Here is a 13906-nt window from a genome sequence, read left to right as displayed (position 1 = left end):
TGAATACTGCTCTATTAGTGTTCATTAGTACCCTGGCTAGTGAATCTTGCAATACTATTGGTAGTGGTTAGTTTTTAATACTGCTCTATTAGTGTTCATTAGTATTCTGCCTAATGAATCTTACAACATTGTTGGAAGTGATTAGTGTTGTATTTGTGATCATTAGTACTCCAAATACTGAGTTTGGCAGCAATATTGGAAGTGATTAGTATTCAATAGCGTTTTATTAATCATTAGTAATCTGATTAGTGAATCTTACAATATTACTAGAAGTGATATGCTGACCAGGTTTCAATAGTGTTCATTAGTAATCCGAATAGTCAGTACTATTCTACTGTGAAATTCAAATTAATGACACTAAACACACTAATCACATTAAACGCACTAATAGCACTAAACACACTATTAACGCTAAACCATTAGTGAGCGAAAATACTAGACCATTAGTTTTTCATTAGTATTTTTTCATTAAGGCATTGAAAAATAACTTAAGGCAAAAAAAAATAACTAAAAAATTTATGATTTAATCTGTACGTGTATAAAATAATGACCTCAATAACATAAATTAAAAAGAAATTTTTAGTAATCAACTTAAATATAATTCTTAAAAAATCTTTTTCTGTTTTACTCAAGAGCTCTGATATTTTGCATTCAAAAATTATTTGTAATAATGATAATTACAAATAATGTATTTTAAATAAAAAAAATTTGATAAACTATACTCGTTAAATTTAAAATGTTGATAAAATAAATATCAGTAGTTAGCAACATTTACTTATTAATATTATAATTATAAGTGTTTTAATAAACTATAGATAATTTACAAGAACAACATGTTAATATACTGGTATATTATTAAAAATAAATAAAATGACCATGAAAGTTTATTAAAACTCAGTTAATTACTTACTTCATAATTTCCCTGATGCTCTAATTTGCATTCAACCCGTTTTTCAGCTTCAAGAATTCGTTCAACCGGCATATCTGTATGCAAACTGCTGGTACTTTCGACTTCACTCTGGTCACGTTCCTTGGTACGCTGGCGTTCTTCTTGCACAGCCTCACGTTTCATTCCCATGGCAAGGCATTTTTGATAACGACAATATTGACAACGATTACGTTGTCGCTTGTCAATAATACATGACTTTTCTTCTCTACATGCATACGACAAATCTTTCCGTACTGTACGTTTGAAAAAACCTTTGCAGCCTTCACAGCTGTAACATTCAAATAAATATTATTTGATAAATTAATTTCAGGCATGACAAAAAATAAATATTTCGATAGCCCAGGAAAAAATGCTTAGATATGATCATATATGTTCATGTAAAATTATATTCCCCGCATGAAAAAAATTGTATATTTTTATTTTATATGCGAAAATATATAACTATATAAAACAGAAAAAATTTATGTATGTTTGAATATAATGTTCTTATAACTTGAAAGTATATTTTTTCTTATAACATAAACTATAAAAAAAAATATATATTTTATTATAGAGCATTGTATATTTTCAAAATATAATTTCCCGGTTATAAATTCCAATATAATGAAATATAATCGAGACATATATTTTAAAGTATAGTAACTGCTATAAAAAAAAATAATTTTCATTAAATTTTTCCAACATATCGCATTATATATTGGATAATATACTTAAAAATATATAATATAAATATTTTTTTAATCGGGAAAATGAACATTCAATTTATCAGTTTAACTCAGGAAAGAAAATAAAGGTACAGATTAATAAAGAAAGAACGGATATCTCAGTACATATTAAGTAGATCTGATCATATAGATGTTTACATGTAAGTGTGCGTTTCAATCAGGGGATGTCAATTTACAACTCTGACTTAAAAAAACTGAATTAAGCTTTTTTAGGTTTGCAACTTGATATAGGCTTGGAATAAACCTTTTAGACTTGAAATTTTATAAGTCGATAATATATATTAGCTTATATATTAACATTATAAAATGACATGTGTTTATAATATAATTTTCAATATATGGAGTTCATATAGTTTGAATATATGCCAACATATAATATTATATATCATGTTTGTATATTTTGAAAATATATAATTATATAATTAAAACGGCAAAAAAATAGTTATTCTAATATATATGACTTTTTATATAAATAATTATATTGTAATATAAAATGTGTTATATTATTCAGTATAATTTTAGGATATTTTTTCATGCGGGTGAGCTCATATATGACTCCATGTATGAGCATGCATGATCATATCTGCAGCCTTTTACGAAGAAAAATAATCAGGTATGATTGTATCTGTTATTGTATGATCATATATGACTTAAGTATATATAATAGTAAATAAAAATTAAGAATAATTTGGTGATTAGTTTTTTTCATATAATTCAATGTTACCATGATTAGTTTTTTTTTGTTAAAATTCGAATAAAAATAATGAATCGTCATCTAGATTCTTAGTGAGTGGTATTGCTCAATTAGACGTAGGCATTGGAACGAGTCTTAACTCATGTTCTTAGCGGTTGTAGGAAGTACGGGTGGGTAGATTCACTCTGGACTCTGGATGACTCTATCAAGTCCAAGGTTAGTTGCTAACTATAAAAGCGACACTAATTTACAATTATTTTAACTTAATTTATGTAATATTGATTTACTTTTATTGTTTATTCATAACTCGTTATTAATAACGAAAAAAATGTATTTTTAAAAATTAAAAGTAAAACTGAAGTATTCGAATATGGAATATAAAAATAATATGTAAATGTATAACATGAGGTTTAATTATTTAAATTACTAAGTGTGGGTAGTTTTACTAATTAAAGATTTAATAAATTAATTTATGGGTATCGTATAGTTTGGCCGACATGATATATAATACATATTTTTAATGACTTACATGGAAATTTGATAGATTATATCTCATTATTTAATCTCAAAGTTGATTGATTCTATAAAATTTTATTTAATCATCCTGGTTTGATATTAGTATCAAATATACTAATTTTAAGTCCAAAATAAACTACAAACTATTTAAATTTTGAGCATCATTTTTTCCGAACATTAAAAATTTAACAATAGCAAAAAAAAAGTTGTTATTTAAATTCACCTTTTTGATTAAAAAAAATTGAATTTTTATAAATTCATGCTGACGATCAACTTTAATATTAACAACGCGCTTTTTTTTTTTCAATATCACTATTGATTATATCATCAAGATGTTATTCAAGGCGTGGTTAAACAAGTAATCTTGTTTCATTATTAAATATCCATTAAAGAAATCATTTTCTCTAGACTAAAATTATTATTTTCCCATTAAATAAATAAATAAATAATCAAACAATAAAAAAAAAAAAAAAAAAAAAAGGAATTTATTCAAGCTTGATGTATTGATTGTGAATTCGCTTATAATGTATATAAATTTTTAAATACATGAAAAAAAAATGATGCTCAAAATTTAAATAGTTTGTAGTTTATTTTAGACTTAAAATTAGTATATTCGATACTAATATTAAAACAGGATCATTATATGTATTACAAAATGGCTATTATTAATATTCAAATTTGATACACTGAAGAGCTAAATTAGTAACTTCGTATATTAAAATTAATATGAAAAAGAATCGGTAAATTGGGATCTAGTTATTACTATTCAAATAAACAGAAAAATTTTAAAAATGAGGAACCGAAAAATTAGTAAACGTACATATTAATATATAAAGATCTAGTATACGAATTTATCATTTTATTATTTACCACTTATTCGATATATGTATATAATAAATTAATTTATAATAACGAATAAATAACATTTTATATTAATTATTAGCCAATGGGATAGAATTTATAAAATAAGAGTTAAAAATTTTCGGTATTTTTATGAGCAACAAAATCAGTATCTAGTATACTAATTTTTCATTTTATTATTTATCACTTATTCGATTTATGTATATTTTAAATTAATTTATAATGATGAATAAATGATATTTTAAGCTAATAATTGATCAGTGATATCGAATTTATAAAATAAAAGTTAGTAACTTTTGTAATTTCCGGCCGGAAAAATCAGTATCTAAGATAGCAATTCTTAATTTGACCAATCATTACTTTTTAATAGATTATGCCATAAATTAATTGACTTTCACTAATAAGTCACGTATTATACCTAAAAGTAATAATATTTTACTTTTTGAAATAATTGATAGTTTTTAGGAATCTACAAAAATTAATAAACTACTTTGCATTAAGCACATAATAGTACTAATTATTGATAACAGATTCCACTTTTTACTATTATTTATCAATTTTTAATATTCTGTTTTTTCTATGTACCATGACTTGAAAAATTAAAAAAAAAATAAATAAATAAAATAAAATAAAAATCCAAGTCACGTATCGATTACATTTAAAACTTTACAATGAATATATGAGATTGTGAACATAATAAAAAAATTAATTTAAATGAAAAATTAACAATCGACAGGCAATGAATCACTGAATAAATTAAATGTTAGATATATGTATATACGTATGTATGTGTATATATATTTGGAGCCTATTTATCAGTTGTGCAGAAAAAGGAGGCAGCTGGGTAGAGTTATTGAGCGAGTTGAGGCTGACCTTGAACTGTTTGCCCGACTACGCCAACAAATTCAAGTCCAAGTTAAGCGGGTAGAGGTAAGAGGTGAGAGGTGTAAGGGTATGATAAAGATAAGAGGGAAAAAAATTAACTAAAAAGAGTAATAAAAGAGAGTGTCTGGAATAGGGGAAAATTCGAGAGTAAATTTATCTTACATTTTTATTTTTAGTATTGTTATGATTATTTTCAATCTTTGGGGAGTATAAATAGATAATTGAATGAATTTATTAATTAAATGTATACATTGTGACATGCAAGTAATTAGGAAAAATATATTTATAGGAAGGGGTATAAATATTGTAATAAAAAAAATTCACTCGCGTTATGAAATATAAAGAGAGAATTTATTTTCTACATGCATGGAGAGAAGTGAATGGAATATTCTCCAATGTAACATAGTAATTATTACTATGTAGCATGGTAACGCAAGGTTTTTAGTCGTATTATTTATTTGGCATAGTAATTTATCCGACGTTAAATGGTAACGCTAGCCATGGTAGCATGGTAATCATTACTATGCTAGCATGGGAATGATTACCATGCTACATTGGAATCATTCCTATGCTACATTGTAATTATTACAATTTCGATGAAGCTGCTTCCAATTGAAGGTAGTAAGGTTAATATTAAAATAAGGTTTTATAATTAAAAAATTAGGTTGTTTAATTAATAATGAATAAATTTTTAACTGATTTAAAAAATTTTTAAATAAAATAATAAATATTAACATTAACATATTTTAACATGGGTTATTTTTATTAGAAAAATATTATAATAATTTAATTATTTATTGAAAATACATTTAATTAATATTTTATTGCAAGTAAAATTATTAATTATGAATTATTAATGTAGAGGAAGTTAACAATTATCTAAATTAAAAATATTAAATCCAGCGCTTTGGAATATACATTTTTCCGTCTCCAGCAGTGACGATACGTGTGGTAGAGTAACATTTTAAATCAGAATACAATAGACAATGATACTCTGTCAAATAATACTTGAGTTTCGTATGATTGATAATTTCCATGGAAATAATATTAATTGATATAAGTAGTAATTAAGATTAATATATGTACAGGTTATATTAGACGTATATACTATATATCAGCACTTAATATTGAAACTGCTTTCACGCTACTCAGCATGGGACTCAGTATCATTCTAGCATGGCTTTGATTACTATGCTACAAAGTAATATTTACCAGTATCATGATTACTATGTAGTATGGTAAATATTACCAGAAGAATGGTAATCATTCCCATGCTACATAGTAATGATTCCTATGCTTTAAAAAATAGAACTGGTTACCATATGGAATGGTAAATATTACCAGAAGAATGGTAATAATTCCTATGCTACATAGCAATGATTCCTATGCTTTAAAAAATAGGACTGGTTACCATTTAGAATGGTAAATATTACTAGAAGAATGGTAATCATTCCCATGCTACATAGTAATGATTTCTATGCTTTAAAAAATAGGACTGGTTACCATGTGGAATGGTAAATATTACCAGAAGAATGGTAATAATTCCTATGCTACATAGTAATGATTCCTATGCTTTAAAAAATAGGACTGGTTACCATGTGGAATGGTAAATATTACCAGAAGAATGGTAATAATTCCTATGCAACATAGTAATGAATCCTATGCTTTAAAAAATAGGACTGGTTACCATGTAGAATGGTAAATATTACCAGAAGAATGGTAAATATTACTAGAAGAATGGTAATCATTCCCATGCTGCATAGTAATGATTCCTATGCTTTAAAAAATAGGACTGGTTACCTTGTAGAATGGTAATTATTACCTTTCTTTTCTCCCCGTATATACTATATATTTATAATAATTATATTATTTAAATAAAATATAAATTTTTCTAATAAATATAGGTACCTGTAAACTCCGTAGTGTTTGCCACTAGCACGATCGCCGCAAATTGAACACAAATGTTTGCTGCCAGACAAGGGATGATTTGGAGGATACGGTGATCCAGCTCCTGTTTTAGATTGCCCACTTGGTGAAGTGCTCAACATACTACTGTGACAGCCAACAGTAAAGGATCTAAAGTGTTTTATAATTCAATTCGTTCAATATTACATTTAATAATTACACTAGTCAGAAATTTTATTATTTTTTAAATTTATTGCACACCTCAAACGCGAAGCGCTTCTTTACTGCCACCAAAGTTCAAATTTTGCGATTTTTAAATTTAACATTTTTTTTATTACTCCAATTTTTTTATTTTTAAATTATTTTTCTAGTGTAATTATTAATTAAAAAATAAAAATTAAATATTTAATGATAAATTTTTGGTTAATTTGTAAAATTATTCTGAGAAAATTTAATATTTCAGGTATATTCTATTTTTATATTATAGCGCAAGCTCAGCTGGGGCATTATCGGCTTTAAATAGAAAAGTAATAATATCTTTTAAAGCTTTTGTAATTTATCTAGAAATAATTGACTTGCAAATCTTTTATTTAAAAAAAAAAAAAAAATAAAAATATATTTCTGTAAATTATAATTTAAATAACAATAAATCAATTTTATTATCTTTTTATGACTCAACTAAATGACCGCAGCTACAGAAGTCTCTTAAAGTGACATCATGGGTCACCGGATACTGACATCCTCGCCATTAATAGAATGCAGATTTTCGCATTTTTTTTTTTTTTTAATAAAAATAATAATAAAATAAAATTATTTGCTGTGTAATTAAATTATCAAATTTACCCTGGGCTGTTTGGACCAGAAGGACTGAAGTTTCCAGAATTCATAAGACTCGCAGTATCAGGTTTCATGTCAAGAGGACTCTGAGGACCTACTGAAGACATTGACATATTGCTGCTTTCGAGACTCAACCCTGTAACAAAAATAAGTAAACAAATAAATAGTAGAATAAACATAGATAGTAAAATTACTAATGGCTGCAATTTATATTAAATCTGCACAGAAAAAAAAGTATCAGAATAAAATGTTCCAGAGTTTTTTAGTGAGACAAATGAGATTTTAATCGACGGTTAGATAAATTTATACGAGCGATTGAGGTATCGTAAAAATATATGAAACGCAATTTAATGGATATATAATTAAATTTGCCAACGTCATTGATGCTACATTGGTTTATATCCCGCTCACTTAAATGCCCTAGCCAACAAATGCGCAGTAGAGATTATTTTATGTTGACAAGATTGTGATTGATGGGAGGCATCATATTTAACAAGTGCTATTATTGTTTTTATAATGATGCCAATGTCTGCTGTTACGAATTTGCGGAGAGAACGCAGGTTCAATTCGGATTTAAATAAAATTTAGATCCGATGAAAAAACCAACTCCATATTTACTCTGAGTACGGAATGATTTTTTTTACATGGAGAAAAAAGTATAGTAAAAATTACAATACTGTAGTAAAATTTACTAACAGATATGAAAAAATACATTCTGTATTGTAATTATTACTAAACGTTTAGTAAAATTTACTAGTTAGTAATAATTACATAAGATATTCAAAATTACTTGTAATGTATTTTTTGCTAAGACGATTGTATTTTTTACTATTTGTATAATAAATTTTACTATAAGTACTATTAATAAATACTAATTTAAGAAAGTCAATTTTCTAATACAATATAGGATTTGTTACTGTACAAAATGTTAAAAATTACTGTACGCAATGTATTTTTTGCTAACACGATTATATTTTTTTACTGTCTGTATAGTAAATTCTACTGTGTACAGATAAAATTAAAAGTTGGTGGGGATAGCATATACAAATATGTATTACAAGTTCTGAAACTTTTGTCCAAAGGAGACTTCGGGCCGTCAGACATAGGAAAGGACTCGCGCGCGGGAGATCAGGGTTCGAATCTCGGTTGGAACAAGTGATTTTTTTAAAAACAAAAATCGACACCAACACCAATACAGATGACATAAATAAAAATAATAATCAAAATGATAGCAATAATAGTAAAAAGTTAAAAGCTAATAAAAAATTAATTTAATTTTTTTCCGTTCTAATACAGTAAAATTTACTAAACGGCATAGTAAAATTTACTAAACGGCATAGTAAAATTTACTACATATAACTAAAAATGAATATGCAAAATAGGAGATTTTCCATAACCAGTATATCAGAAATTACTAAACGACTTGTAAAATATGCTTATCTGTATATGAATTTTTCATATAAATTATAAGTGTTTCAAGATTACTATCCAAATTTAGTAATTATTCTCATATTTTTAGTAAAATTTACGATAGTTTTTTTTTCCGTGTACTAAAATTATTTTATAAGAAAATATTACTGTAAAAAATAATAAATACATTTTTTTAAAAATTAAATTTTTGTTGTAATTATAGCTTAGATTGTATTGAACCGTGGCATTGATAAATCGACAGTTGTTACGCTTGTTTTTGAGTTAAAAGTTGTGATAAGAGCTCATTTTTACTAACCATTAATTACGCCATTAATTACGACGTAATTTTTTTTAGTCGGTTTTGTTCCACTAATATTTTTTGTTTTTAAACTATTATTAATATATCGTAATCTAAGTGCGCCTCAGTTATAAATTCTTAATTAATTTTCAATATAACGATTGAACAAAATACATATAATATTTTTATCAATTAAATTTTATATTTTGCCTCAATTTCATAAAGCGTATTAAAAAAAAAAGTATACACCCTTTTGGATCTAGAGAAAATCCTAAAGCCAAAATATTCAAATTCGGCACTACTAGGACACCATAGCATTCCACACAAGAATAATTTCTCCGTGTAGTAACCATCTATACAGATATTTGATTTAACAAAGCATTCTATGGGTAACATAGCGATGTATCTGCATGAAAAAATCTTATATCTTAAAATTATACTGAATAATATAACCCATTTTATATTACAATATAATTATTTACATAAGGAGTTATATATATTGAAATAACTATTTTTTGCCGTTTTAATTATATAATTATATATTTTCAAAATATACAAACATGATATATAATATTATATGTTGGCATATATTCAAACTATATGAACTCCATATATTGAAAATTATATTATAAACACATGTCATTTTATAATGTTAATATATAAGCTAATATATATTTTCGACTTAAAATTTAAAGTCTAAAAGGTTTATTCCAAGCCTATATCAAGTTGTAAACCTAAAAAAGCTTAATTCAGTTTTTTTAAGTCAGAGTTGTAAATTGACATCCCCTGATTGAAACGCACACTTACATGTAAACATCTATATGGTCAGATCTACTTAATATGTACTGAGATATCCGTTCTTTCTTTATTAATCTGTACCTTTATTTTCTTTCCTGAGTTAAACTGATAAATTGAATGCTCATTTTCCCGATTAAAAAAATATTTATATTATATATTTTTAAGTATATTATCCAATATATAATGCGATATGTTGGAAAAATATAATGAAAATTATTTTTTTTTATAGCAGTTACTATACTTTAAAATATATGTCTCGATTATATTTAATTATATTGGAATTTATAACCGAGAAATTATATTTTTAAAATATACAATGCTCTATAATATAATATATATTTTCTTTTATAGTTTATGTTATAAGAAAAAATATACTTTCAAGTTATATGACCATTATATTCAAACATACATAAATTTTTTCCGTTTTATATAAATATATATTTTCATATATAAAATAAAAATATACAATTTTTTCCATGCAGGTAACCTTTACGGAAATGAAGTTTGTATTAAAAATCTACAAATTTCCAAACTTTAGATGGTTACTATAACCTAACGGTATTGCTCTTACAGCAATATTTTTTTTCAGTCTAGTAACATGATATGTATGAACTTATTTTATTTATTAATTCACATTTTTCATATTATTCGAATACAATATAAAACTGTATTATTATTCATTATAACAATAAAAATTCAATTGTACCAATACCTATATGTCATTTTGTATATGTATATTATATATAAAAAGAGATGAAGATAAAAGTAACTGACGGCATCCGATGACGCGGGTGGGCACCTTGACCACGCGCAAACACACATCGGTGCAATGCTCGAGAACATATGCATGCCTGCTGATTATTCATCGCCTCCATTCGTTATATTTATACGCTTTTGTTTACACGATTTAGTTGCGCACATGTCTGAATATGAGTACTTTTAGTAGCCAACATAAATCATTTATTTTAAATAATAATAATTTTTATAATTCATACAATTATTAATAAATTTATTCAATATTTTCTTTGTTACTCAAGTTGAATAAAAATAGACCAATGATGGTAGAAAAGTATCTTATTGTGGCTAATGATAAAATAACTAGGTAAATTGCGTAAAGATAATTGTAGTGCATGTAAGAACGATAAAAATATATGTTGTGCTCATATAAATGTTTATATTTTTTTCTAAAACTATTTTTTTTTAATTTGACATCCACTTACTGCGCATGAATTAATTCAAATTTTGTTTCCAAAAATTTAAGTGACCCGTTTTCCCCCCTTTCCTCTATTAGTGGAGAGTGGGGCAAAATGGACCTCTGACGGTAAAATGGGCTGACATTTATATTACATATAAGCCCTTATTTCTTAAAAGGCCCATTTTTCCTACTAGTCCCTATTTTTTCTTTTTTAACCTCATTTAATTTTTTAATATTTATTTTATCTATTGTTAAATCCTTATATATATATATATATATTTGTATAGATAATTTTGATACTAAAAAATTTAATTAAACTAAGCATCTAAACAAACTAACGTATTTTTCGCAGCAAGATGACGTCACCGTCTGACGATTTAAATGCTCTTCCGAAATTAAAAACCTGTTTTTTACCTGTTGGAAATTTAGGCATGATAATCGTAAATTAAAACAATTCAATTCATTAAACAAATGAAAAATTATATTTATTCAAAAATGTGCGCTTAAAGATGTGTTTTTTACTCTTAAGAGACTAAGCTTAGACTCTTATATTCTTTTAGCATTATTTAACAGTAAGGCTTAATAACCCTTGTAGAAAAAAAAGTTTTTACGACGGAACCTGTTTTGGCCATCACGGACATGTCTACTGATATAAGTTTATACAGTGCATGCGCATTACTATATAGGTCCAATTGGTACAATATTGGCACTTGATCTAGGTCTAGGATTAAATGTCAAGTCTGACTTGAAATTATCATCCCGATACTCAAACAAACTTGGACCAGGTTTGAATTTCCAGCTTGGTCCAGAATTAGTAACTTTTAGGCCAAGCGTCGACAAAGCCTGGGCCCGTCGTCATTTCCTACAAGGGTACTTGGGCCTCAATCCATCGTCAACCTAAGTACCTAAGGTCATAAAATTCAGTCTATACTTTTTTACTTCTCTTTTAGTACGTGTATATTTTGAATTCGACATATAGAGTCTGGGCAAGTGGGCGCCAACCCATTTATTTCGGACTGAAATACATGGGTTTACGTATACTTATCCACTTCGCACACCTACCCCACATAACTCTAATGCATTCTACAACTTAAAATATAACATTCTTTACGTTTTTCGAAATAATATTTAATAAAATTCTATATTATAGTGTTGTCACAATTGGGTGCTAATATTCGATTATTCATAATCGAATACAATCGAAACTAGACAATCGATGTCACCAATTATTCGTTCATAAACAATCAATTAATCAAAAAAATCGATTAATTTTAGCAAAAAAAAGCAGTTTTTTTCTTCATCAACTGTATAGTTGAACAATCGATAATTCAACAATCCATTGAGAAAATCGATTTTAAAATTTGAATTTGAAGTTCAATATTACTGAATTTAACTAGTAATGTTTTATTTAAAAAATTTTATTTTATGACCATTGATTTAATTATAATATTATTAAAGCAATAAATAAACAAGACTAAACCAATTTTTAAATGTACTGTTGTTATATAATAAATTATTATTTTATAAAAAAAAAAAAAATTTTATAGAAGAATCGATTATTTGAGAGCACCGTTTAAGTTGTACAATCGATTCCCCAAAAATAGATTGTAACAATCGAATATTTTAAAGAAAAAACAAATAAAGAAACAAAATATTTAAAGGATTTGGAAGCTGGAACTTGAAGGTTGTAATTAACGAAAAAAATCTATTACTATATTTTTTCTTGATCGAAGAATAATATTTCTGAATTTGAAACAAAAGATTTCTATTTTCATAACAAACTTAAATGAAAGCTATTGTTGAAAAACCCGATGTTAAAAAATCTTTTTTAAAAATTAAAATCAATTTTAGAAACATCGATTGTTCGATTAATCAAATTCGATGTTACAACGCTACTATATTAAAATAAAAATCAAATTTTGGATGAAAAATCCAAAATTGCCTCTATTGCAGAAGAATACATATTTAAACTCGAGGTGAAAGATTTCCTTTTTCGTCTTTTAATAAAATAAATTTGATACAAAAAAAGTTACAAGTCAGTTCCTTTAATCTTATCAAGTAAAAATAATAACTGAAAATTCAGCAAGTATACGTGAGACTTAAGATAAAATAATGAATTATAAATATTATCTTAGTATTCAAGTCGGATAGGATTACATCGAGTTTGAAGAAAACATAAAAATATTAAACTTTTCCAACCTTTCTTATAATCTTATAATATAATATAATATAATATATACTATATATTAATATAAAAATCATACTACTAATGAGTTTCTTTATACTTAAATATGGATTTTTATCGACGCTTAAATTATAATTAAATAATAAAATGTATTTTTTACTGTTTATTATTTAAATTTAAAAAAAGCGTCTTTTCTTATATTAAAATGATCTTAAGACAGTGAAAATAATCAATATGACCCTGGCTAGAGGGCATGGCAGTGTATACTCTTAGGCTTCGCGGCGCGTGTAACTCATGTTATATATGCACTTTATACATATATATGTAATAATACCACGTGTAGGACTCAGTACATGCATTAGGTCACTCGTATCAACTCGTTTAAGGTCACAAGGTTGAAACACAAGGGTTTTCTTATTTATATATAAATCCATCGATTCAAATCGTTGACCTTTCGCAAGCATGTAAGCTACTAAATCTATTTACATTCAAATTTTTGATTATTTATATACGATTATTATATATAAACATTTATGTAATAATATATTTAATATTAAAAAAAAAATATAGTGATTTTATGTATGTGACTAAAAACGGATGTGAAGTCATAAATCATAAATCTTGTATTTTCATGTTTATTTGTTGCAT

At 25.7% G+C, this 13906-nt stretch overlaps 1 protein-coding gene across 5 annotated transcripts in view; it reads right to left on the bottom strand.

Moving 5' to 3' along the window:
* The window catches only part of LOC103572998 (retinoic acid receptor RXR), a 46817-nt gene that overhangs the window by 7377 nt on the left and 25534 nt on the right, over positions 1-13906 (bottom strand). For 3 of the 5 annotated variants that reach the window (XM_053741462.1, XM_008551843.3, XM_008551844.3), the window contains 3 exons: positions 7379-7508; positions 6539-6706; positions 911-1217 (listed from right to left, as the gene is read on the bottom strand). In XM_053741462.1, the coding sequence (XP_053597437.1) occupies positions 911-1217; positions 6539-6706; positions 7379-7508 (605 nt within the window). The remainder of the gene's footprint in view (positions 1-910; positions 1218-6538; positions 6707-7378; positions 7509-13906) is intronic. The other 2 variants (XM_053741461.1, XM_014441328.2) reach the window with 2 other exon arrangements.

The sequence above is a fragment of the Microplitis demolitor genome, chromosome 8 (genome assembly GCF_026212275.2).
Source record: "Microplitis demolitor isolate Queensland-Clemson2020A chromosome 8, iyMicDemo2.1a, whole genome shotgun sequence".
NCBI lineage: Eukaryota > Metazoa > Arthropoda > Insecta > Hymenoptera > Braconidae > Microplitis > Microplitis demolitor.
The sequence above is the reverse complement of the archived record's forward strand: the minus strand, read 5'-3'. Positions and strand labels throughout refer to the sequence as shown.